The sequence below is a fragment of the Callionymus lyra genome, chromosome 3 (genome assembly GCF_982586985.1).
Source record: "Callionymus lyra chromosome 3, fCalLyr1.hap1.1, whole genome shotgun sequence".
Lineage (NCBI taxonomy): Eukaryota > Metazoa > Chordata > Actinopteri > Syngnathiformes > Callionymidae > Callionymus > Callionymus lyra.
The window spans coordinates 34,414,077-34,442,058 of record NC_141820.1 but is presented as its reverse complement, the minus strand read 5'-3'; the positions used below and the strand labels follow the sequence as shown (position 1 = coordinate 34,442,058).

The 27,982-nt window shown below is 37.4% G+C and overlaps 1 protein-coding gene across 1 annotated transcript; it reads right to left on the bottom strand.

Moving 5' to 3' along the window:
• Positions 1–14: 14 nt before the first annotated feature.
• On the bottom strand, positions 15–27,674 carry cdk6 (cyclin dependent kinase 6). The gene is made up of 8 exons (XM_087787667.1): positions 27,435–27,674; positions 26,432–26,761; positions 23,972–24,107; positions 19,903–20,070; positions 8,815–8,924; positions 3,252–3,302; positions 2,999–3,134; positions 15–2,128 (listed from the first exon to the last, which is right to left on the bottom strand). Exons 2-8 carry the CDS (start codon positions 26,653–26,655, stop codon positions 1,976–1,978), a joined length of 978 nt encoding a protein of 325 aa, XP_087643793.1. The 5' UTR covers positions 26,656–26,761; positions 27,435–27,674; the 3' UTR covers positions 15–1,975.
• Between the last annotated feature and the right edge of the window lie 308 nt (positions 27,675–27,982).

Here is a 27,982-nt window from a genome sequence, read left to right as displayed (position 1 = left end):
CAGATAGTCACACAGTATTTGCATAAACGTTTTATTTTACTGGTGCAATAAAATAAACAATACAAATGAATATGAACACAAATGTGACAGAATGACAGGGTTTGGATTCATGGATTAACCAAGTTAACTCGCTTTAAAAGCAAATAAAATCAGAGCTCATCAATGGAACATGGCATGTGATTCTATTGGTTAATCAAAACAAGATTTCATTCAACTTGATACATAAAGGAACCAAAATGATACAAAAAACCCATAAACCAAGAAGAGTTGGTAAAATTTTTGGATGTAAGATTTGCTTACCTTCTGGCAGTCAAAAGACAGACAAAGTTATTATTACAACAGTGACCTTGGTGATCGAAAGGAACAGCAGAAACAATCAGTGGTCTGATCGCGGTACAAGAAAAAGAACCTGAATGAGTTGTAGTCAGTTAGAAGGTAGAGAATGTGCAAACTGTCAGAAAAGGTTTGGACGTCCATACAAAGAACCTGAGAAAGTATTTGTGTGTGTGTGTGTGCGCTAGCAGCACTACCTGTAGGAAAAGGTAAACCAGTGTGTAAACAAGGTATGTTATTGTTCTGAAAGAACTACGTTAAGAGGCACAACCGTGCATGACTTTTGATTTTATCTGCAGGTTAAATATCAAAAACATTGAAACATTTCTGTAAAAAAGAAACGTGGGGTGGGGATAGCTGTACAAAAATAAAATGTGCATTTTATTCCAAACAAAAAATGTCATTCGATTCCAAGAGAGCTCGGCCACCCATCGAGTTCATAATCAGCCGAAATACTCTCACCTCTCAACATTCCATTGACTGTCTAAATCTACATGTCTCGAACTTTCTGCATGTTTTAAATCTATTTACTGTACAACTTTAACACCTACCAGTTATTCAATCATTGCATTGCCAAACTACCCTAACATGGGTTCTACAGAGATCTAAAACGTTGACGTAAGGATACTTAATTGTCCCAGAACTTAAAAGAAATGAGCAACCAAAAAACAAACAAAAAAACAGCTGAAAACATGCATACAAGACTCAATGTTATAATTAAATACAGAAGATTGACCATGTCTGCTATAACCTTCTCCATTCATTTCAGAGTGTATTTTAGTCAATCTAATATTGTGTTCATATTATATCATGGTATTATCTACATTTGCAAAATATACTGGTACATATTGTTTTTTCAGCAGCCGGGTCAGCTCTTTGTGTTGGTTGCCTGGAAATGTGCTCAAAGGTCTGGAGTCTCAACAACTACTAGAATCCTGCTACTAGTCTGCAGTGACTCAGAACATCCTCAGAGCGGCACCAAACGCACACGTAGAACAATAAAATCATGAAAATGGCAGTGAGTGGCTGACAGTTGCCCTTTATGTCTTGACTGGTAACACAAGTGTGCCGATGTCAGCTGCAGAGCACACACTTAAAAAATCATATCACTTCTTGTGCAGTGTTCGTCTGCTGAGCAAGCCAAGGCAAGATTATGACCCAAATCTAACCTCTTAGCCAGGAGGGGATTGAGTGAGTCCGTCTTCCAAACTCAGGTCATTCTGAGTTGCAAGAGTCTTTGCATTGTTAAAAATGTACATTTCAACAACCTAAAAGCAGCATTAACCATTAAATCACATAAGGACTTTTGGGTCTGTTTAAGGGTGTACAAGACGCCCTCACAGGCTCGTCGGAGTGAATCAGGCATCCATCCTTTTGAAACATTTCAGATGGCATTTGCATTGGTTCGCGATTCCAACAGGTTTTCTTCAATTGGTCAAACTCTTCAGTTACTAAAAGGGAATGGTCACTCTTTTCTTGCATGTATACATCATAAGATCCAAGTGAAAGGTGACAACTCTTCACTAAATATAAAATTCTTGTCAGCTTCAGGCAGCATGTGTTCCTTTGTGATTCATCCGACAAGAGTGGACACCAGGGATGGACTGAGGAGACTCTATATGAGCAGCTTAAATGGAGCCCATCACGCAGACCTCTCCTCAATAGTGGGCTTGCTGCAGAGGATGGGCTGTGCTGCGTACACATTTCTACTGTGGCTGTCCACGCTTTGAAAGTAGTCGTGGCTCAGAGCAGCAAAAGCAGATATCCTCCGGGAGGGATTAAAGGCAAGAAATTGCTATAAGGAGACAAGAGAAAAAAAAATGATGAGACACTAGAAACGTTAGAGGCTTCTTAATAAAGAACATTAAGGATTGACAAGTTATAGACCTCAGTTCTTCTATTTAGCATTCATTAAATAAAGTCAACTTTAAGTTGGGCTGAGAATCCTGAAAACATATTAAAAACCTTTTACAGCAAATAAAGATTACATTTTTATTTAAAAAAGAAGAGCTCATTTGTTTATTATATTGTTTAGTCTCTAGCTACACCACTGAGAAGTACATGTTTTCTTGATTCTAGTTCACTCAATTTTTACAAAAGTATAAATGCATTGCTGTGGAATTAGAAGTGATGAAGTCTGCAAGAGCATTTGTGTTCAAAACGAAAGAGCCACTTGTTTCGTTTTCTCTTCATGGAAGCTTCAAAACGTCTTCTGAATAATTCAGCCAGGAAAAGATGCAACGACAATTGTTAAGAATAATTGCTAGAGGTTTTCGAGTTATGACTGTTCAAAAGAACCCAAACATCTCAGAAAATGTGTAAAATAAACATTGTGATAATGTTACGTAGTGGAACTTCAGTGGTGAAGCAGGAGCAGATGACCGTCAGTTAATTCCTGTTGGTTTTGCCGTTGATTAATGATCTACCATTTATTTAGAAATCTAAACCGAGTTAGCATTTTCATTTCAGGTTACAGGTTTATTTTCAAGCTTATGATGGTTGAAGTTTCGAAACCAGTTTCCGATCTGACAATTTGAATGAACAGACCCATCTTTAATGTTCAACGTACAGACTATGACCTTGTAATTCCATATTTTCATATCCCTCATTTCCAGGATCATCTCAAGAAACTATATAGCAAGTTAAGTAAAACCTGGATAATTACCAACAAGAGAGTCCGCCCTTGCTCATCCATATCTGGAATCAAGTCTTCAATTGGCTTTGGGATCCCAGGGGTGAAGGCACTCTGCGGTAGGGCTACTTCCTGTGGCCATTCTTCAGCTGGAGGGACCCCGACAACACTGCAATGATGAATATGAATAATATGCTTCAATTATATGAGAATGTTGATGCATTAAAAATCAAAGTTATAGATCCAACTGTTATGCATGTTCCAGTTGAAGATTTGTCAAACTCACTCAAAAATCTTCCGCAGCTGATCAACATCCGAGTTCCCACGGAACAGAGGTCTGGAAAAGAGAAGGTCTGGGGTCAGTCTGCTGCTTAAACATTTACACGAGTCAGTAACATAATTGCTGTGTTGAAAAGTAGGAAAACCACACATGAATTAAATGTGGTTTTGATGTATTTTGGTTTTAAAATAGAGTAATTTGCATTTCACCCCATCAATGTATGTATGTATGTATGTATGTATGTATGTAATATAAAATATTTAACTTTGACTCTTAACAAAAGACTGGTGCACAATAAAACAACTATGAGATCAAAGAAATAAGTGTAAACATACTGTTTTACCTTCATGACAAGACATGTTTTGGTCGTCAACTACTTTTGCAATGCCTGTGAAGCTGTTAGGGAAGTTGTGGAATCACTGGTTTATTATCAAACTAGCTTAGCAGGCAGATTTCTAAAGGATTTGCAAAATAACTGCCGTGTCTCAGCATGTGAAGATATTTTGGCTTGTTTGAAACAACAGGAGCATTTCTTTGTTATTGAACCCATTTTATAAGATGTTCAAAATATATTTAAGGTAATTGTTTCACCACAAGTGCACAATTTAAACTTTTATTTGCACACGTTTTATCATTTTATTCCACTATTTTAAGAAAGCATTTACATTCCTTCCTTTCTATAAGAAACAAAAGAGAGATCTCATCGCTTTTATGCTTTTGGCCATTACCACAAATTCATAACTTGAGTGTGTGAATTGCAAATTAGGCTACGTGAACTACAGTATTTGTTTTCGAAGCACTGACTGTACAAAAAAGGGAGGGTGGGAGGAGACTGCTCGTGGCCTGTGGCTTTGGACAGACATCAGATGCCAGTGGCTGCTGGCTCTGGAACCTGAACACATTCTACTAGTCTCCATCAGTCAGCTGCCACAGCAGACAGAAAAAAATGTTTTCCTCTAATGTGCAAGAGTCTGTTATTGCTATATACACATGTCATGTAACTGTGTGCATGTCAGGAGGCAGGAAGGAGAGTGCAAGATACAATAGCTCATTTTAAAGGACAAAATAAAAGTCATTGCCAAGGTTAAGCTATACATCTATTAGCTTCCTGTGTCTCACTGCGGGTCTTTCCCCACAGACCTACTTGCTCTCAGTCTCAAAGAAGAGTGGCATTTCACTTCTCTTTTTTACAAATTAGTGTATTTTTTTTATAAAATGAAAGTTACCGTGGTGTTTGACTAGGATATTGCGATGGAATAAAGCCCTGAAAAGAACATCAAATGTGACCCTGAAGGTACAAAAGGTTGGAACACTGATGACCTTTTTAAATTCTACCAATTTTTTTTTTTTTTTCAAAGAAGGCGAACACAAAATTAGTGTATGTACTTGTAGATAGTATTGTTAGTTTTACAGAATAATACGCAAAATAATGTACAGATCATTTATGTTTCGTTTACAAGTCGAATTCCTTTACAGACTTACACACCAACTTTAAAAAGAAATATGAACACTAACGTGACTCTTGCCTCTTAATGGTTAATATTTGGTCATTTAAAAATTCCTCTATAGAAAATTAAGAATTTTCAACTTCAGACTTAGTTACATATTTATTTTCTAGCAAAATGTATGCCTTTTAGGCAAGTAAACATTTTCTATTTTCTTAAAATATAATAACACTGTGATACAACTTAAAGGCAGAAGTGCATCCTTTAACTAAAACTGCAACGTCTAAATGATCCATCACCAGCAGATGTCAATGTTATACAGAGTTTTGGTGACGTATTTTTGCGTGTCATTTTCAAACTAAGGTTCATTTCAACACTTTTGACATTCTTGTCATGTTCTACATGGCTGAACACCCATACATCATGCAATTCTTCACCAGGGGGTATCAGCACATTTAATGTTGGCCATCACATGACTAGATGCAGAATACATTTTTCAAAACCAGTTGTAATTGTCAAAGGTTCTTTCGTTTCTGGGGAATTTCTTTTTGCATCAGAGAGAAGACCACAAGAGGTCCTTCAGGGGTAAGAACTTTACTGGTTCTGAGAAACTCCGCGTCGGACCAAACCAGTTTTGACTGTTGCTAAAGAAGTTGAGAAACTGACATCCAGCAAAGACACTAGACTTAAACAATTCCACTTTTAACCATGTTAGAAAAGAAATGACACACTTCTAATCTTCAGCATGTGCAAATGTTAAGTGTGTGAGTTCTGATTTACCAAAGTTGTGTTCATTCAAATTGAGCGAGACCAAAGGTTGAATTTAAAAAGCACATACTGGAGGAGATTCTGTGCATCTCCAGACCATCAGCTGAGTCACGTTTCCCTAACTGTTAACACTCCTACGACCCACATTCCATCACTACCTCTGGAATGTGTTTCTATGTGTGTGCATGTGTGCAGTTGCACATGAAAGGGCATATCGAAGTGGGAAATGAAGCAAAGAGACAAATTAAAGTCTTGATAGAAGACTCTCGTCCCCCGTGTGCCTCGGTGCAGGACCTGAAGCACTGTGTTTTTGGCAATTTATCAGTTCAGTTGAGAACGGTTTTCCACACCGTGAGAAAGTCAACAAGGATGTGGGGCTGGTCCTGGAGCATTAACACAACACATTCAGACTTTTTTGATGGGAGAAAAGTCAACTTGCAGGCGTCTCTCTATTGTATTGACTGAATTCATGACTCATAGCTCTGCTATTCCACCCATGCAAATGCAGACTTGTATGTTTGCACACATTCTTTGTAACAAAGAATTTGCGAGATAACTTTTTAAAAGTTCAAACGAGAGAGGAGAATGGGACTTTTACAGGGTGTCAAAGAAATTGAATTAACTTTATTTATTCTTAATGAAAAGCAGGAGAGTTTTTTTGTTTTTTTTTTAAATCATTGATAGCTAAATGGCTAACTCAAAACTATGAAAATGCTATGGCTTTCTTAAGTTGAAGTTACATCTTGATTAAAAAAAAAAAATTATTCTCAAAGATGAATGTATGTTTCTTATTTTATTTATGTAACCGCCTTTAAACTTATGGTTATAAAGAGTGGTAACTAAGTGGCCAAAAACCCAAACCATCTTTCTGTGCTTATTAGAACTTTTTGATCAGTTAATAGTAATAATACCTGGCACCGTCAGAATATAATATATAAGATATAATATCTCGAAGATAGGTTTGGCTGGTTTACTGCATCTTCATGCCAATCATCCTGATCTGCTCGAGCCATGACCGTTTCTTGAAAGAAACGGTAAAGCAAACTACCCTGACTGGTCTGCCTCTTATCTTCTGGTCAAGCTTTTTACAGACTGATATGGAAAGAAGTTAAAATTGTAGCCGCTAGAAGATGAATCCAGGAAGCAGGGTGAAGTGTGAAATGTGCTGTCCCAGAGTGAACCCACAAGCCTGACAGTCAGCGCTACATCATATCGAATCCAAACAAGTCCGTCAAGATTTATCAACCGCCTGTTCTTATTTAGGAACTTCCTGAGCAGAGACAGATACCACTGCCATACTCAAGTTTATGTCCCGTGAAAGAGAATAAGCTACAACTGGCAAGTAGGAAAGAAAATGACGCTTATGACTCAATTCTACAAGTATTTACTTTGGATCTAAAACAACTTTCAAGATCTTTAGATTACATACATATTGGAACCATGTCAAATCTGTTTCAGGTAATTTAGATAAATAAATATACTTTATGGTCATGATATGTACTTATTCAGTGCTCAAAGAAAGAATAAAACTATTTGATTTGAGAGGCCTAAACCTATAGAGGATCATATGGTCATTGTACAGAGATGACAGCTGAGCCGTCTATAACTGTAAATACTGAATTTGTATATGAAATAACTACTCATTTCCTTGTTCAGCATCACTTAAATGTGTTTTTCTTTCCCGTCTTATCCCAGGTGCCCTTTAATCTCCAACAGGTGGCTTTTAAAAGCCACCTAATCGCCTACATAGGGAGAGAGTGTGTGTTGAAGTGTATGTTCTTCTCAGCCAGCACAGCTCTGAACCTTCTGCCTTCAGGCTGACTTGGAAATGGGCCAGATTGTGAAAAGGTATTTACACATCAGTGCTTTTCAAAGGTAGTTGTGCAAAAGTGAACAAAAAAGACAAATGGTTCCCACAAAGCACAGCAGATGAACACACAACTCAAGTGTCTGTCGTCTATATCAACATTTATTGCATTGTGCACATAACCGCTTTGTTCCTATAGCTATAAGTTTGCAACTAATTAAATAAAGTTAGTGGAGCTAGTAGTAAAAAAAATCTGTGAATATAGAAATTCCCTGGTATATAAAAACTAGTTTTTCTTTAAGACAAGATGAGATTACTTTACTTGGCTTCTTCACGACACATTTTATTAAATAGCTGCCTTGTTACATAAGTTACATTATTTAGCTATTATATTATAAAACTAAGTTTTGGTATAATTAAAATTTAATTTAATTTTGCATTTGTACTTAAATCATTTAAATTGTTTCATTGTAATGCAATAAAAATACATTTTCTCCAAGCACATGTATAATTGAGTTAAAATCAGATTTATATGATTTAGTAAACCTTTACTTGTCCATGTTAATGTTCGCAGACTTGTTAGTCAATTAACAAGTCTCAAAAGTTACCAAATGTACTTTCATGCATAAAAAAGAAAGAATTCTGGAGTTACATAATAATAATTACACATGCTCTTTCTTTCTAAATTCATAAGCAGTTGTTGGTTGGCGTTGGCTTAGGGGAAAAAGCATAAATTTGCCCTCAACTTTTTCTTTACTACAGCCAGCAGCATGAGTCTTACATACCTTTGAATTAAATTTCTAATGAAAGTCATTATAGCTTAAACAAAGATGATGCTTTAAATATGTCCATTATCAGTGTGTTGTCTGCAGCTTGTTAAACCACAAACTGACAAAATACTAGTTCTGAGAAGTGGAATCTAGACAAGCATGCTGTAACCACACAGAGATGTCTGTCATCACTGTCAACGTTTGATAAGCCAACTGAAGAGTGAATGCTGAACACTATGCACCTGACAGCTGCTATAGGGGCAGAATAGTTTGAATGATATTAAAATGATGAACCTAAAGTGAATCATGGTGTCCCCATTGATGGCACCTAGCTTATCAGTGCCCTAGAACAGGGGTCTTAAACAGGGCAGAGAGGGTGCAGGTTTTTGTTCCAACCAGTTAAGCACACATGAACAAATCAGGTGTCGGCTTAAACAAGCAACACCTGACTGACAATTAAATGATTTCGGTCTTCAGACGCCTGATTGGTTCAACTATACGTGCTTGACTGGTTGGATCCAAAACCAGTGCGCCTAATAGTGCGGAAAATACGGTATATGGATATAATTGCCAATTTGCCAAGTCTAAATGTGTCCTAAAGAGGTTTTTTTTTAAAATATCTCCAAAACGTTTAAATATAATAAAGAGACTTACTACACTTTTGTTTAAATGCATCTAGAAGTATGTATAGTAAAAGGATATTGGATGAGGGCAATTTAACACAATTTTCTTAGTAAGTCCTAGTAAGTAAGCGAGAGAATGTTGAAATTGTGCCTTACCTTCTCCTGAACATTTCTGCAAAAATGCAGCCCACGCTCCACAGATCTACTGGGGTAGCATAACTGGACTGAAGCAGCACCTCTGGAGCTCGGTACCATAGTGTCACCACCTAAGGGAAAAATTCAACATTTCAGTTGATCTATAGAAAAAGGACATGGTTTTAAACTTCGTTCAAAGGGTTGTACTTTACGAATACAAATTCTCAGAAACACCTACAGAAAAGCAGAATTATCTCCATCTCAATCTGCTCTGTTGCCAGTCTTTTAGTGGCAACTCTGGCACAATGATCAATGCAGTCGCTCTTTAGGGAGCCCTGAGAAAGCATGTATACAGTTCTAACCAGCAGGAAAAGCAGCGACATTGTTACAGTAGGGAAAGCTTCCAGACAAAACTCAGTGACCCCTACAAAGAGTGGAATGGTTCCAGGTGCTTTCCTCAACTGCAGAGTTCCTCAACAGTTTGTGGCTGCAGTTCCGTCGTCTGGCACTGAAGCAGTTGCTCACCAAAAACTGAGGGCTTTAAAGAAAAAGGTCTTTCATTTGAGAATATGTGAGCATTTCTGGAAAGTTATACCCACCAATTCAGAATGTGACGTTTATTTAATTGCACATTATATATACATAGACACACACACACATTCTGATATTTGTTTCGATACCTTGTTTTTATATTTTTTAAGATTATAAACAAATGTACACCAGCAGTAGTACACATTACATATCATACACGTTCAATCACAGAAATGTTCAACTTAAAGCTGTAGTCAATTTTCAGCAGTTGTCTGGCATCATGGTTTCTTGCCATTATAAATTCAGATTCATTTATTACATTTTATGAATCACATAGCATGGAAGTGGCTAATTCATCTAGTTTTTGGCAAGAATAATAGCAGACAAGACATTTTCATGCTATTATTAGAATCAAGGACTGCACTTTACAGATGTGCAAATACTTTCTCATCTCCTGTTTCCCGCTTTAGTGGAAACGGGGAGGAAGTTGACGCTAGCTGTTCTCAGAAAGCAGGACATGTGACCAAATATGAAAAACTCATACCGCAAACAAACAGCCTTCTGTTCATTGAAGCCATTTTACCACAAGGAAAACATGAATGGATGTTGCAGTTTTTCATTTTTTATTCATATTCTTTTATATTTGCATGTGATAATAATTATTCATAATTTATCATTTTGGAGTTAGTAATTGGAAAAACAAGACAATTAACATTAACTTTTCTAATACCAATGACTTTAAAACCAACTAATTAAAAGAAAAGCATAATTTAGGTTGATCAATTTCCTATATAAAAAACCACCAAACGCACAAATTCAACACAAAAATCAACTTTAGTTTAAATACTACTGGGTACTGTGGTATTTGTATTAAAGCTTCATTAAGAGCATGTAGCTCTCAAACAAACATGGCCTTCTAGGAAAAACCACAAACCTTGAAACACATCCGCCCGCGACCCTATCTGACATGCACACATGACACACAGAAATAAATTCAAGTTACACCTGCATTTTAGCAAACGCTCAGCAAGACATATGGTTGTCATGTTAAATACACCCAAATAAGGTAATTCTGATTTTCTATTTGTTAAGATCATCTAGTGTGTGTTCATTTCCGCCACGTTCTATGTTTTTGATACACAAGCAAGGCAACAAACTCATGACGCAAGATATATGTATATAGTATAGCAAAAGTACTCCTTACATAGCCAAGAAAATGTCTGATCATTTCAGATATAATGTAGATTACTTTACTTAAACAGATTGAATTGCTTCCTTGGTGTGACAGTAATGTTTGAAAATTGTTAGTATACAGGTATATAGAAAAAAAAGGTTTATTACTTAAAGAAGATTTGAAGGAATCCCCAAATGTAGTCAATAAATATCAAATGCTACATGCTAGGATGTCCACTGCCCTAAGAGAGGAAGACAAAGAATCACCACTGCTGTTGAGGATAAGATCATCTGACTTACCAGCCTCAGAAATCACAAGTTAATAGCACCTCGCAATAGACCATAAATGAATACGCCACAGAGCGGATATATCTCTCAATCAATATTGAACAGAACTACAGACAAATATTAAACTCCAATTCATACACATTGAGTAATGAAGTACATGGAGAAGCATTTCTTATATGACCTTTGACCTTTCCTTCACCACTTTTTTTCTTTTCAAATCACAAATTCCACACTTTATCGGCATGTAATCAGATCAGAATGTCCCCAGATCTATAGCATATATATCTGGGGACATTGCTAAAAAGAAAATGGCTGATTTATCATCTTTTTCTTTTACGATTTATTATATTTGAGATTATTCATCGTACCGGTACCCACATACACTTGATGGAGCACATGCAAAAAGTGCTCAGCGTAAATAAGTACATCCCCTTCGAAAAGTACCATTTCAAACAATATCTAAATGAACATAAAAACAATTTCCAAAATGTTGACAAGGTTAATTACATAACTTGGAGAACAACGTTTTTCGTTTTACTCAAATTAGGGTGATGCAAAAATGAGTACACCCTACTGAAAGTCTTCAGAGCAAGGCAAAATTTTAGACAACACATGTCCAACTTGAATTATTCCTCACACAGGTGTCCAGCAGACAGTCGACTATAAAATGCTGTAGAAAACACATTCCCATTTCATGTTGTTAGCAAAGGCACTACATGGAAGAGTCTCAAGTCGAGAAAGAAAATATTTGATTTGCACTGCAACGGTTAAGGCTAACAGAAGATCAGGAAAGCATTAATTATCAATAATACTGTAGCAAAAGTGGTACAAAAATTAAAAAAAGATGGAATTGCAAACATCTCACAGAGACATCAAGGTCATCCACGGACGTTAAAGCCTTGATAGGAGCGTCTCCTGATAAAAAAAAATTGTCCTCCAAGTTATATTATTAAACTTACTTTCATGTTTCATGTCAAAAAAAGTAACCTAAAAAAATTAATCCATCCACGATCAAAAAAAAACCTAAATGAGATTAAGGTGATTTGGGCACTTTAGAGAGTACCAACATGTGAACTTACAGTACTGTACATTATCTGATGAACACTCACTTTCCTTAAAGTACGGTCATATTAAAGTAAATTGCAACTTTAAAGTAGCAAAAACCAAGATAAAACCCGTCTCATATTAAGTATTCAAATTTACAACTCATTCTCTGCATTTCAAACCTTTTAACTTCTTCCCTTCCACATCCGAAAAACTGTAAAGTTAACATTAATGGGGCTAAAATGGATTGTTACTGAAAGTAAACCAAAGTCTCTAGGGTTTTTGACTATAAATGAGAACAATAGAACATCTTGTGTTTTAGTTCATGGACTGCAAAACAGCTTTTAATCTTCCTTTTTTTTATTGTCAATTATATTTTAACTTCTCCAGCTCCAATTGTTCTTGCTTAATCAAAGCTACTTTCAGCATTTCTTGCATATACTGAAGAGTAAAGAGGGGGTCTTGTTCCCAATGTGGAATTTAGGTCTCAAAAGAGTGTTTGCGTTTCCATTCCTTTTTTTATTGGAAGCCTTTATTTCTTGCCACATGTCAACTATAAAGTCTGGGGTCAGATAAAGCAGGACAAAATGCAAGGTTAGACTGAGTGTGTGAGGCTGACTCTAGATTAAAGGCCGACATTCTGAAAATTCCATTCTGCTGAAAGCATCCTCCCCCTCACCACCACCAACGCTGTCCTCCTCCACTGTCACTGATTTGCTTTCCCTTGCACTCCGCTTAAGGAGAGGAAATGGTTCCTTCTGCCCCAAAGGAGCTGAGGACCTCCTGGACCGGACCTCCAAGCCTGTCAGACTTGCCCTGTACGACCAATTGGGACTAGGGGAAGGTGTGCAGGTGGAATACAGAATGAAAACAAAGATAAGAAATGTTCATACCTGGTTTATGTATACCATGTGTGAGCATTTACACATAAACCAGGACTGTGGGTGCACCTGCTTTCAAAAGGATTTCTCTTGTAGAAAATGTACAAAAGTCATCTGCAACTTGTATTTGCAGTATGATTTTAATTATACCTTCCATCAGCCTGTTCATTGCATTTGCCTTAAAGGAACAACCGGCTTGAAAAGTGTTTTTCAACCCTTCTAACATGTTTCACATGCCATACTTATTCTCATTTAAAAGCAAAACATGAAAGATTTTTTGTTAATACAAGCACACTTAACTTAAATTATCCACTTTAATGTGGGGAAAAAAACACATTGAAAATGTTTGGTTCTATTCATACTCATCATTGATTATTTTTGTATACATTTCTGGAAATAATTCATCAATGTTAATCATGAAAACATATTATATTTATGACTAGAAATTAGAAGTAAAATCAATGTTGACTAAAGTGAAAAGGATGAAAAAAACACAGGGCCAATCATACAGAGTCCACAGCTGACAGCTGGACACTGAAGCTAATGTGAGGGAATATTTAAAACAAACGAAAAAGTTGGAAAAGTAAGTTAAATGATCAAATGTGACTATTTCATATACTCATTATTCCTCCTTTGAAGTTTTTTCAATTCATTTTGCTTTACCCGATACGTCAGCAATACGTGGCCCTAGATTCTGAGTCCAGTCATTTCAAGCTTTTGGCAGTCAAGTTCTGGCATAATGTTGCCGTGTTGTGCCATTTCCATTTTTGTGAGAATTCTTGGTCATAGTTACAATGGTTGAAAAAGCAAAGGCATTTTGAATCATAATTCACTTTGCAGCCGCAATGTTTGCTTGATTAATTGACAAAATACATGTCCGACCAATCAATTACTGTAAGTGAATGCACCGACTAGCCCCATGTTATTACATTGAAAAGTAGGGAGAAGATAAGTTGGTGCTTGCGGCTGTGATGAGACTGCTTAAGCTTGGCCAAGTTCCCATATTTACATTCCCTCTCGCTGAGGAAGTACAGGATGAAAGTGCACACACAGACATGCCGTCTCGCCTACATGCTCTTACAGAGGAGCACTCTGGAAGCCCCAAAAGTAGCAATAAGTACTTTATTTAGAAGAAAATAGACTGCTTAGACTCCAATAACAAAAATATGATGTACAGCGCAATTAAGCCTCAACGTGTTGATGTTATATTAGCTCTTCCAGTTACAAAAACGTTATAGTTTGTGACTTATAGCTGGGTTTGCCGCGATCAGTTTTAAACGGAATCTTAAAGATAAACTGTCGTCTTGAAATATTTACATACCAAGTTGAGGGTTAAAAACTTGCCTTCTGCAGATTTCCATAATTTGAAGTGTTTGAATCTTAATCAAGTTTAGTTAAATTGAAAGTAATTGTTCAACCCAAAATTCAAATTTCAATCATCCCATCTTGTATTGAAGCCTCGACGTGAGGGATTGCTCTGAAAAAAACTTAAATCTATATTTTAAGTTTGTTTGTAGCAAAAATGTGTGAAATCACTGTCACTTTAATGCCAAAATGGTCATTGGCTTCAGAACAACCTTGATTCTCAATTCAACAAATTGCAAACATTCCTCTATTGATCCATATTGACACGATAGTTTCACATCATTGCATATATTTTTTATCAGATGCAGAATGTGAATCTCCTGCTATCTCTCAAGGTGCCCAATTGGATTTAGATTTGGAAGTTGTGCAGTCCAAGTGATTTGAATTGATATTAAAGCAACCAGTACAATAGATGGATAGACCGTCATCATTAATGGATGGAAATGCTCAGCAGTAAAAATCTCCTGGCATATGAGCAATCTTTAATTATTAGCCGTTTTATTTAATATTCCAACACAGACTTTTAATGTTTAAAATGTTTTTATAACTTTATTGGTCTTATTTTGTTAGAAATAATATATCATTTGAGTGACAAACAGAAAGCAGGTGAAATTAAACGAATACAACGATGGTATATTTTGATGATATAGTTAGAAAATTGGAGGACACACTGCTTCATTACTATATACAATACTGTGAGGTTATTGCATCACTAGTATAAGAAGATGAAAGTAGAGTTTTATACTGGGGCTGGACATTGATTATTAATGAAGAGCGAAAAGAGAACATTTTATCAACACAACTGTATACAGTAAAACGGCGAGAAAGAAAATGGAACTACATGTCTTGCCAAAGTATGCACAGTGTAGAGGAATGCAGCATGGGGCCCTGGGCGAGCGAAACAAAGACAGCACAGTCAGTTGCTCTCTCTCCTCAGTGCTACCACATCCGCACATCATTAACTGGAAAATTCCTGATATATGCTGTAATTTTTTCTGCCCCCCCTTCCTTCGTTATTCCTCAGGCCATTGCTGGCACATACAATACTTTAATATCCAGTAGCTGTTGTTAGCCCAACAACATTGATTACATTGAATAATAAAATGCAGAGCTCAAACATGAGACTTGTAATGCGATGCATATGTGCAGAGATACTAGACATTTCTTCAAGTTATCATCTCCATTTCCTGCATGTACAACTGGCAAAGTGTCCGGAGCTTAATATGCGCCAGTTGGTGTCACATCAGGGTTTGCAAGTTTGCTCCAGCCAGCTAAAGTCAAAGCACAGAAGAGGACTTCTCTTCTTTTTCCCATGTGGAGCCGTTTGAGGCGATATATAAACATTCCCAGAGTACAATGCACGTGCACTCCTGCGTGCAGTGCAAGGCTTTTTCCTCCAAGCTCCCTCTCCCTCTCACCCTTGCCTGGACTTTTTGATTCCATCTGTCCAGAGTAGAAACACATTGTCTGGCAGAAGAGCAGACGGAGACAAAATTGCCCACTTCATCTTTAAACATCACTGATCTTAGTTCTTCCTGAATTCTTGATTCGCACTAGCACCGTTTCAACGCCAAAACGACACAATGAAGGAAGATGGAATTGTTTAAAAGATGCTCCTTGCGGTAAACCTGCACTCAATTTCTTAATGTACGGCAATAATAATATTGTATACACTGGGGTTGTCACAGGAACAGATACTTTGGTTCAATTTAGTACAAACACGAAAAGAAATACCATACCAGCTTGTTTTGACATCTTAAGTACCAAGTACACGAGTTCTTGGCAGAACAAATTGGGACAATATACATGTTTGCATGTTGTGAGCACTGAAGAAGAACTTCTTCCTTCTCAAAAAAAACAAACAATGGCCATTTTGGGTTCAAACAAGACACCATGTTATTGATAAACCTGCCAGTCTGAGTCATTAAAATACTTTAGATCTGAGGCAGATGAATGTGGCGTAATTATTAACCCCCAAAGATCTGCGTGCCTCTGAAGTGAGTAATAGTTCAATTCAATATAACTTGTGTCACGTTAAACTTAAAAGAACACACATTCTGTTATTTGAGCAAGAGGGACACTTTACCCAAACTACTTCTTTGGAATACCTGTTCCGTCTCATTCTCGAATATTAATAATTTACTATACAGTATATATATATATATATATATATATATATACACACACACAAATGTACAGGAAAAGCTAAGTTACCATCAGTAGAAAATGATTTATTGTTGGTTTTGTTAGTTCATAGAATGAATGAATGAATTTTTTTTTTTTTTTTTTTAAATCCAAGTATCAAAAGCTATCACAGTATCTACAAAAATGTTCTGGTATTAGTATCAACTACTGACATTTTGTTTAACCCTAGTTCACACAGTGAGAGGCCTTTGAACCAAAATAAAATTATCTGGTCACTTTAGTCAAACTGGTTAAATATCAACCATTTGGCTAAAAACATGATCATGCCTTTTAATTAAACAATGTGTTGTTTGATCTGATGAAATATGATAGAACAAGTATTTATATTTAAATTTCTATCCATTAAAATATTTAGTCATTAGTTATATTCACCAGCTAACAAAGCATACTATTGGACTTTATATGGAAGGTAAATATTTTTAAAGTCAAGAGCCTAACACTTTCACATTCCATTAGACAGGACCATCCTGTTGGTTTGTCAAATTTCTAGTGCGATTGTGAAAGGATGAAAGGACCCCAAATCACAGGTTAGCAGAGGTTATCTACTGAAAATATCAAATGACTTAACCTTCAGACCTCACTTATTTAAAGATTATGGGAAGTTAGAAAGTGCTTACCAGGATAATGTGATTTTATCCAGCTTACCGAAACTCTGTAAGATTCTAAGCAAAGCTTAATTAAGCTCTTTAACATTATTAATTTTTTTCCAGTAATGTTTTAAAATTAAAGAATTTCAGGCATCACAAGCCTGACATCCAGCTTTGACTGAAAAACATGTTTCATCCATACAGGAACAAAAACAGAGGCTATATCACATGACCACCAACAATAATTCTTATATCAAGAGGAAGTCAATTTCATAGTCTCTGGGGAATTTCCAAGTACTTCATGTACTTTGTAGGCAATTTTACTTAAATAACTATCAGAATTTTTTTTTAATTTATTCCATCATTGAATAAGACTAAGATAGGTCTAAGACCCCAAGTCTCTGCATAATTGGCGGGGTTCAACCGGCTTAAACCTCTTGCTTTCATACACGCTTGACATATCCGGCTACGCTGAAGCCTGTTGCTGACCTCGGTGCGCCATTGCATTCACACCAGAAAACCCTTACCAAACCTACTCATGAGGTGGTTTTTGCTCAGCCGGTTAAAACCCTTACAAAAACGGTTGGTTTGTGTTTATACTAGGCTTATTTCAACCAGTTAAGCACGTCTAGGCTATATAACTGGTGACGATAGGCCTAGTATGAACGCGGTTTAATTGTTGTGAATAAACTGTACAAATGCAACAATAAAATAGCACCATAACCTAGGGGAGATTGCACACACGTTTGTGAGAATTGTCATATAACAATTTCTAAAGAAACCTAATTCACTAGCCATATTTTTTTGCATTTTTTGACTGCATATTTAGCTACTTTGTTGGACCTGTGAATTTCAAACTTGATAACAGGAAATTAAAAAAGAAAATTATAGATCCAAAAAAATATCTCAAAAAAGCCCATTTGCCAGCGAAGATAAAAGAAAAGTAATTAATTATGAATTCCAAAATGATTCCATCATAATGAGCAAAAGAAAATACTAAACGCCTTTTCACAGGATGAACATCGGAGTAATGGAACCAAAGACTGTTTGGTATGTCAAGCTGAGAACGTCAGCTTTATGCATCGAGTTGTCACTCAAGCCAGTACAATGAGGTCGCAGCAAGACCGGGTCATTAAAATACCATCAACAAAGCAACAGACCCCTAGGGACTGCGAGGGGCGGTCTAATCTAGAATGCAGTACCAACCCAATGTGTGGTCCCCCTCACGGTCTCTCACGCTGGGTAAAATGGGTTACATGGGATTTATGCGTGATGTGGACAAGGTTATAAGTCACATGGTAAAAGGTTATATAGTGAGTGAAGTGAGAAGGAAGATTTAAGACAAAAAGCAAGACATTAAAAAAAACAGGGTGTTGTCATTGTAGAAGTGATAAATGAATCAGGCTGAAACTGAGAGGTGTTACTTAAGAAGCACGTTCTCAAAACCCCATCTCCCTACCAGTAACTTCAACATTTTAGTGACTAAATGTGTAACGGTTGCACAAGGGGAAGAACCTGTTGATAAGTACAGTACATGTGCAAACATTTAACACCGGCCTGCTTCTATGAATCATGTTGATACAAGTTGGGTAAAACCTATATGATTTTTTTTAAACATAGCCTTAACTTGTACCATTACTTAGGTTTAACCACACTGTTTAAGCGCAAACAAACTCTACAATCGAGGAAGGAAATGAGCTTGGCTTTTTTTCAATGTGCAAGTCATCTTGCTTGTATTTTAAGGTGAAATACCAAACACATAATCAGCCCATATTCTCATTCAAAAAAGGTCTTCTCAGAGCCACAAAAACCCCATGATCTAAATGAGTGGCAGCATGCAAATTCAATGGTTATACTGTGACTTCGGTAGCACTCAGGCTTAGCACCGTTTTGGCATTGAACATGATAAAAACTGCATCATTAGATATAAAGTAAACAATTACAATTGAAACGTAAGAAAATGTAATCAATTATTGGTCTGTTATTATTGTTAGATTGTCGGTTAGAATGAAAACATAAATAGTATGTAGAGATCAGTCTTTCAAGTTTTAAGTGTCTGTATCAGATATTCTTAGCACATTGTTAATTATATTTTATAGTCTCATGTTATTATGATATCTCCTTTGGTATTTAAACATCTCATTTTTGGATTTAGTTAATTATATTACTTTACCTAAAAACAAAATTAACAAATTGTTCTGTTATTTAACAAGATTTTGTTTTGTCACTAGACCACATCTTTTTTAATTTCCTAATTAAATACATTTTTCCTTCTATAGTTTTAAACTATTTGAGTCTTGCTTAAAAAATAAAAAAGCTGATCCAATTGAGCACCAATTCACCTAATCTTAAAAGTCTGATCTCTCTGCATTTCACTGAGTTCTAGAGACTCCTTTCAGTGTCTGGATATTATCTGGTCATCAGATGCCAGAGCTCAACAGTGGGACATCAAAGCACCGACAGTGGGAAGGGAGGAGTGCCCGTCTGTCCTCCTCTGTGCCATCCCACTCGGGGATCCCTGAGACAGGCCCCCAGGGGCCCTGGCTCTCACTTTACACATTGAAATGTTATAAGTTAACCCATTGCTGTAGAATGACCATTAGTGGGCACCACATCACATTAGCGATTTTTATTCTGTGCCATTCAAGCGGCCGTGTCAGTGTCTGTGTCTGTGTCTTGTATGATCAATTCAATCGGAAGTTCCCCTAAACTATATTACAGCAGGCTAGTGAAAGAAGAAAATGGACAAAAATACAGCTCAAGAATGTGTAAATGTTAATATAGTCATAGAATCCTTTAATTTAAAATTTAAAAAATGAAGACACAAAGAACTATAAATATAATATTGTGTCAATTGACAACATGGTATCCTTTACCCGGTGGCCCTGAAAACAAATGTGTTTAAGGTATCTTTTGTGTTTGTTTTGGGGCTTCCGGGTCACCTTGACCCTAAAATATCAAGGGTAATCAACCCTAAGGACATTAAGAGCTCCATATGCAAAAGTTTGAATGGATCTGAGAATCTGAAAACTCACCACAGAGGTCAGCGCCATCTGAAAGCTGTAGATGCGGGCGAGACCAAAGTCTGCGAGTTTGATTTGTCCTCCACTGGTGACCAGGATGTTTTGGGGCTTCAGGTCCCTGTGAACCACTCTGTGTGAGTGTAGGAAGTCCAAACCCTGGAGCAGCTGATACATCATATCCTGCAAGAAAACCCCCAAAAACAATTAAAAAAATTAGGTTATATTCAATCAAGTTCTAATACACACCATCTAGCAATCCTATAGACTCTTACAATAACTAGAGACCAATGTAAGAATAACAGTGTTGAGAAGTCAGTTAACAGTTGGAATTTTAAGTTAAGGAGACTTAGATCATTGCTAAGGTTCAATGAAAGCAACCAGCATGTGGTTTGATGACTCATCACATTCATTCTGTTGAGCTGGCAACAAGAAAAAGCTTGAAAAGACAAGAAGTGAGCCACAATGGCAGGGGACATGGCTGCATGGAAAGAGTTAACTGGGGAGGTTTTCTTGTCAATAGTGGCAGATGTTTGATAACTGACACGCAGACAAATGATAGAGGCAGGAGGCCGCCCCTCTCTGAGCGAGCTCAGTCCTCGGAGTCTCAGCAGCTGTCCTGTTTAAGTTAATTGGCGCTCCTTTCTTCCTCTGTGTCCAAGAGCTGACCTCAGATCTGGCCACTGTGTCCATGAAACACAAGTGAAACTAGACTGAAGTGAACGAGAAGAAACCATGTCAGACCAGCTTAGACTTTTTCTTTTTCAACCCAAGTACAAAACAGATCTTGTAAACACACAAGTAATTACCAGGAATATTGTAGCAGTTTTTTATCTCGATTATAAAAGATGTGCGTTTGGAGTTTAGAGTCAGATCCACGCATTTAACGCCACATTTTGACCTTGAGGCAGGAGCCTAAAATGAACCCATCTTTTTACATCTTCATCCAGCCATGATGCAACAAGTAAGTATACGAGAGGGACATGCATACTGTGAGCGTATGGGCCGTCACAATAGAACCCCCCCTCCAATCACTTTCTCTCCACTTTAAATAGCCATTTAACTGCACTTCTTTTCTGGGCGATGTGCTCATTAACATGAAGTGTGACCATGCACAAACAATCTTGGCTCCCTTGCACAAATGTCATCCCAACTCTTGTATCAATTTCACTAAACAAAGAAGCCTGAGAACATGTTCAACTACATTCAAAGAATGACAATATTATGAATTTAAATGACCAGGTAAGGAGGGAAAAAAACTTACATGCATTTGAAATAAATTATGAAGTAAATGAAGTAAAAATAATGTACATAAGTATACAAACAGAAATGTTCAAAAATATTGCAAAGAGGTTCTTCTGACCTGGTCCTTCTCCTACATGCTTTTCTGTACTACTAAATGGTGGTTTCTTAGTAGTCTTGTTTTGGTCACCCAACTCCTGACACCAATTGTAGCACAAATGATCACTCCAGACTTAGCCTGGCAAATAAGTACAGTCACTTATCGCATTAAGTTAAATGTTAATAATGACTTGAGTAATAATCAAAGCATTGACCAAACTACACCTTTTTGGGTCAAACCTTTTCAAGCATTTGATTCATGCCTTTAAAGAGTGTATTCTGGTCCTGTTGAAAAAACTTTTCCTGTACTAGCAACTAGCATTAGCAAGCAAGCAAAGCACATCTAATCAAATTATTCTCCTAGCCGAGGCAGAAAACTTAAAAAAATGGTTTGAATGTTTTAAATGTTAGATATAACACAAAGCAACCAATTAGACCATTGGTGCTTCTTAATGATCAATTGTGCGAGAGGAAACCAAATTAAATGAAAAGGCAATACATGCGATCTTGATAAGGCAGAGGGGAAAAGAATGTCCCCGCTATGATGCAGTCACAACACTGCTTTCCGAGTGCACCACCTTTTCTGATGTAAATGTACCAGAGGCGGCCATATTGTTTATTGTAGCCAAGGACAATATGGGACATCTGCCGGTTAGCGTTAGTGTAATTCCCTACCCATGCTTCATTAACCTCCCCCTTTATGGGCTTCTGAGAATACAACTGTGGAAGCTTGAACGATGGCGACGGAGGAGGGTGGGGAGACCCAAGCGTCCAGCCGAATAGGCAGAACTGAGGTCGGGGAAGCTTGGCTGCTTGATGTCCTTCCAGCTCATTTGATTCCTGGATGAGGGCCTCTTTCATCAATAACCATGTGGTGGGTCTTAAGTCTGAATGGGGCAGCAGAGGGGGGGCCGTTGTAAAAGGAAGGCCTGACCTTAAGTTGTGTGTCTGGGTGGAAATTTGAAATGTATGCCAGGACTTTTAGGGATGTTTTTTTTTTATCTTCTGTTAAGCTTGCACCATATACAGTCAACCTTAGAAACGCCTACAACAACTCCTGGAAAAATAGGTGATTTTATTTTAAAATGTAATCCATGGCTATAAAATTCAATTGGTCTAATAAATAACAATACATTTCTGAGTGTCATGTTTGCATTACTTAACTACGGGGATCGGAAGTAAATTACATTTGCAATATAAATGTACAAACTCTGACAAACAAAGTCAATTACAGTTTTTCAAATCAGTTTCAAAACTTGCCACATTTCTTTAGCAAATCCCATCTACCATATGTAACATAAATAAAAGAGTTTGTTTCAACATTACCATACTAATAGCTTGACGATTAAAAAGATACCCATTGCCAATATATTTTGCGCAGACGAAAGATACACAGCAACAAATTACATTACTAGAATTGCAACAAAACCTTTATAGACATTCAATCAGCAGGAAATTAAATCTACACCATTGGAACAAACCAGGTTCAATAACCAGCTGTATAAAAATGGACATGATTAACCGTCAGTAAACCCAATAACACTCTGCACATACAAGTGCACATAGTGAAACTCATTTATTTAATGTTAATGATAAATAATTATCATCCACTAATGTCCTTTACTGGCTTTCATCAGCCACAAAAATACATTTAAATGATTTATTTAAATAATAAGAAATAATTGTTAATGTGAGTTTAGAGCCGTTATGCAGTATTTAAATCAGAGAACCATCCATTCGGAGTATTCCCATTTAAACCAAAATTTGTCACTAGAAAAGGAATCATTAAACGTTGCCTTGGGATATGAAGTTATTTGCTACTCAGATGCCCAGAAGTTCCCCTTTTTGTAAATCTGACACTTCATCTCGAGGGCCCCTTTTTTAAAAACTAAGTTAAACATTTCCAGTTGTGCACTTGATACCGCCATGGACCTCAGGGTGAAACTTGATAAAGATTCGACAAGAAAGAAATGTTTGTGAGAAAGTTTAAAATAAAGAGGAACGGTTACCCTGGAAAGGAAGTGGCGACGCGTCCAGTTCCGACCCTTTCGAAAATGTGTAACTCAACACCATTAGATTTCATACATCGCTCCAGGCATCAAATCACTTTTTTAGATCTTTAAATGTAACGTATTATTGGATGTGAAAAGAATGCCTAAGAAGGGATGTGAAATTAATTTCATTTTGCATGCATCATAACCTTTACTCAACCAAGCCAAGATAAAGATACTTATTTAGCGCAACATAACATACCATTGCTTGAGAGACACAAAAAACGATAAACATATATTAAATAATTATTATTTGTGTTTTGCTTCATTTTAACAAAATCACTTTATCAAGCAATGTTTTTAAATAATTGATAATAAACATTATGTTGCAAAGATACAATAAAACTGCAGTTCAAGATTTTAAAAAAAATGCATAGTACAATAGTACTATCGCTAGTCAAACAACTAAAATGTCAAATTCAACTGACGGAAACAACTCATCCAGGTGTCGACAGAACTTGTTTTGTTGGTCACAGTGAGATACACAATGTTCAAATATCTTTCATTGAATCTTGATATTTGAAAAAAAGAGGTTTGTTAAAACATTTCAATCTTTCCATCTGTTCCGCTTCAAATGGCAGCAAATGTGGTTTAACACTCAAAGCACATTTGAGGAACATTTAAGATTGCAAACCTTATGCACTTCAACCATCACAAACATTTCATTAGAGCTACAAAGCACTAGGATTTACCTTGATGGTCTCTGGTGGCACTCCAGGGTCCGGAGCCTTCTCTAGGTATGTGGTCAAGTCTTGGTCCACGTGTTCAAACACAAGAGTAAGTTTGGTTTCACGATCAGTCCGAGAGACAGTGCAGACATCAAACAACCTGTGACAGAAAGATGAGTTTTTCAGCACATTTTTTCAGGCATTGTTTCCCCCCGCCCTCTCCCCAGTTGGATTAGAAGCCCTACCTTCATTATAAGGCATGAACACCTCACCGTTTATTTCATTGTGATTGTTGGACTTCATTCATGCCCTGCATGTTTTGTTACCCATTATCTACCTTCTATAAAATCTATCCACAACTTTTATTTAGAGCATAAAACAATGAACTGATAAAACGCGTTTGTCAAACCAGCTTTCACTTTTAAAATGATAAAAGAAGATTGTAGTGGGAAGATAACATTCCATCTATATTAACGTTTCCAAATTGGTCTTGAATTTATTTGAATACATAGACAATAATAACTGACGTTGATATAGTGGAATATATATATATATGATCTTCAGAATAAAAAGTGAGTTGAGTCCACTTGAGTCCAGGGGGCATTTAGTTTATTGAATAATAAGTGGGTAACTTTCATGATGGGAGATGACACACTCTTATTGAAGTGCCATGGGTAAAACTCACAGCTTTAGTGTCACCGCCAATGCACACTGGGTGCTTTCAGCAAAAACCAAACATGGAATAAATATTGTTCTTTAATATTCCAAACATCTAGGAGCGGTCTTGAGGCACAAAGACCTTTAATTTAACCATTTAGATCAGGTGTACTTGATGAATGCATTACATAAAATCAATTCTTTTTTAAATTGCGGATAACATGTGAATAAATTTGAAACAATTTTCATCCCTGAAGCATGTTTTTCTCCAAGCAAGAACCCAAGTCCACGTGCTTCCATTAAGATAAAACCATAGCCATTATTCATTGGTCATCTGGGGAATAATTGTAAGAGCCTGGAGTACACACACACACCAGGTTTTAACCACATGCTTTCAGCTTCCGCTTCAGTCCCAGTGCACTGAATATTCCAAAATAAAGGATTAGATCAAGGTTAGAGCATGACCAATGCTAAATTGTGCCAACAAATGGAACACTAAAGATCCAGAATAAACTGAATTACTTTGAGAATCTCTAATCCTTTAACCTTATAAGGCTTTTTTTAACCACACAACTTTTATCCGGCACTTCAAAGTCCTACTTCAAGACTGACAAGAAAGAAATGTTTCAAAGGTTTCTAAGAACATGTTAAACTTGCTGCTATAGTCACTGTGGGAATACCTTTTTCAACATTGGAAACAACTCTAAGTCAAATGGGCACACTAGGTGTTACAGATAAATGGGATGTAATGATGGTTTAATGAGGAAAATGTAAGTTATTTGAAACCAAATCCATACTGGGTAAAGGGTAACAATATTTACTTCATAAAATTGCACACATATTTTTATTCATGCAGGCTTTTCCCCGATTTTCTGAGACTCCTGTGTTGTTCTTGACCTTTAAAGTATATATTTTATTGGGTATTGTTTTGCCGCTTTGTGACCCTGGTCTAGAAAAGCGCTCTATAAATATAACTTACTTACTTCATAGTTGCCAATGAAAGGTGTTAAAGAATCTTCTCTGATCATTACTCAAAACACTACCAAACCACCGTTTGTTGAGCGTCATGTGGCAATTATGAACCGTTTAATAGGAAATACTAATATTTATAGCATGAATAAATGAGTAGAATATGTTCTTTATCTTTAGACTTAGATTGTATCATCTTGTTCTTTCTCTTTATTCTTGTTCTTATTTTGATTTATTTTTTATGAAAAAAAAAAATCGCTGTATTTGCTGTGGCTATTGGAAAAAAAACAATTTCCCGAAGGAGACCTCCTGAGGGATCAATAAAGTTTTACCTTACCTTAGAAACGTAAAGATAATAAAAGCCAATTTGACATTACACGCATGTCATTTTAATTCCATACTATAAAGTGAATAGCACAGGCACAGCGTGGATTGGTAAAGTCATGACTATGCTTCAGTTTTTTAGTTTTAAAGTATATACTTTAAAGGGCAAGATAAAACTGATAATACAACAGGAGTTCCAGAAAATCAAGGAAAAGCCTGAACAAATAAAAACATCTTAAGATGTTTCTTAAAAGGAGTCAGTAGATCCATCAAGTGCAAAAAGAGAGGAAGATCGTTCCAAATGTCATGACTATGCTTCAGATATAGTAGTAAAGTAGACATACATAATGCAATGTGTATTTGTGTTGGGGTGTTGCAAAGTATAATCAGAAGTTGCAGTTGACATTACCTAAGAAAGAATAAAGATGTGGAGTTTAGGCTTTGTGAAGTGAAACTACTTGCAGACATTTATTGCCACAAAAGAAACAAATGTATAGAAATAACTACTAGGTTAAAGGCTGCATCCTGGCTCACCTGACCACATTGGGGTGCTCGAACGCCTCCAGCTGCTTCAGTACCGCCACCTCCCGGATGGTGGAGAGTGGCATCCCTTCCTCCTCAGTCTGCACACGGACTCGTTTCAAGGCAACAAATCTTCCTCCGTTCTTTAAATCTCGGGCTTTGTACACTTTCCCATACGCGCCCTCGCCGATCTCGGCCACAGGTTCGTACTGGTGTCCCACGCTGTCCTTGTCCATGTTGTCCAGGAGAGGTTCTGTCTTCGAGCTGATAAACGCGGAGGGGAATCCCGGCGAGAGCCGCTCACAGAGTCATGATCCCCGCAGAAGAAGAGCTGACACACGCCTGGAGAAACAGACAGAAAAAAAGCGTCAAGGGGTCATTTGTTGACCTGGAAGTCAAAATCACGACTGTCACGTTAACGTCAAACGTCCACGTTTTTTTTTTAGCTTGAACTACATGAAGCCACACGTTAGCATCACTTCTCTGGGAGAGAAAGAAGAAAAACAACCCAGCTTGTAAATAAACAACCAGGCGGACCAGTGGTCAACAGACCTGGACGTCAGCTGTCGAAAGGAAAGTAAAAAACGCCAGCGTTTTTTTTTTTTTAAAGTGAACCTACGTGAATAAAAAGCACCGACCTTTTTTTTGTAGTTGTTGTTATCAGCGAGTGGAGAGATAAGTGTTCAAAATGTTTAAATAAAAGTTTGTGTTGTTCGCCACACAAAACTGCGAGAGCACGTGGCTGTCTGCTCGTGCATTGTCCTCGCCTCCCACCGCGTCGCTGTTCCTCCACACACACACACAAAAACCCCAAAAAGCGACTTTTTTTTTAAAGTCTAAAAGCGCTTTTAAAAAAGAAAAACATGTCGAACCTATGAAAAGTTTCATAAAGTTTAAGCTTGAACTAATAATAACCGTTTAATGAATATGAAGGTTTCATTAAATAACACGTGGATACAAGTCACTCGTTGTCAGCTTTAAAAAGTTAAAATCACTTTTTTAATTGTTTATTTACCTTATTTGTGGTCAATGATTTGTGGCAAAAAAAAAAAAAGTCGACATGTCCGAAGAGGGGGGGAAAGGACACTGGCGTCTCCCACGGTCAGCGCGCTCTCGAACGCATCATCTCGTCCACGCCGGGGCCACACAGGTAGTTGGACGGTGCGTGCGCTGACCGACCCCCCATTCCCGCAGACCAGTGTGCGCCAGCAGCGGCTCCAGCAGCGGGGGCAGAGAGGCAGAGAGGCGGCCGCAGGAGGCGGAGGCGCAGGGGGTGTCGCCGCGTCGGTGGGTGTGTTCTAGGGGACGAGGTTTGGAGGAGGAGGGAGGAGGGGGGTCACAGGACAAAGGCGACGCGTGATTTAGCCCTCAAGAAACCACGCTCCTCTTTTGGGGTTTTCTCCCCTTTCCTTTCTTCTCTTTTTTTCTCCCCCCGGTAGGCCCATGCGAACTGCAAGCCCCGGCCGCGGCTGTGTGAGCTCCGTCTGCGGCCGCCGTTCCCACGCCGGCTGAATGTGTCCTGACCCCCTTCAGAGAGGGTCTGACACGGAGCGGGGACGTTTC

Excerpts from the sequence above, each read along its gene's own strand:
- cdk6 (XM_087787667.1), bottom strand. The coding sequence starts at position 26,655 with ATGGACAAGGACAGCGTGGGACACCAGTACGAACCTGTGGCCGAGATC. Across the intron at positions 20,071-23,971 it reads TGCCACCAGAGACCATCAAG|GATATGATGTATCAGCTGCT; the intron begins GTAAATCCTAGT and ends GTTTTCTTGCAG. Across the intron at positions 8,925-19,902 it reads AGATGGCGCTGACCTCTGTG|GTGGTGACACTATGGTACCG; the intron begins GTGAGTTTTCAG and ends TTTTTCCCTTAG.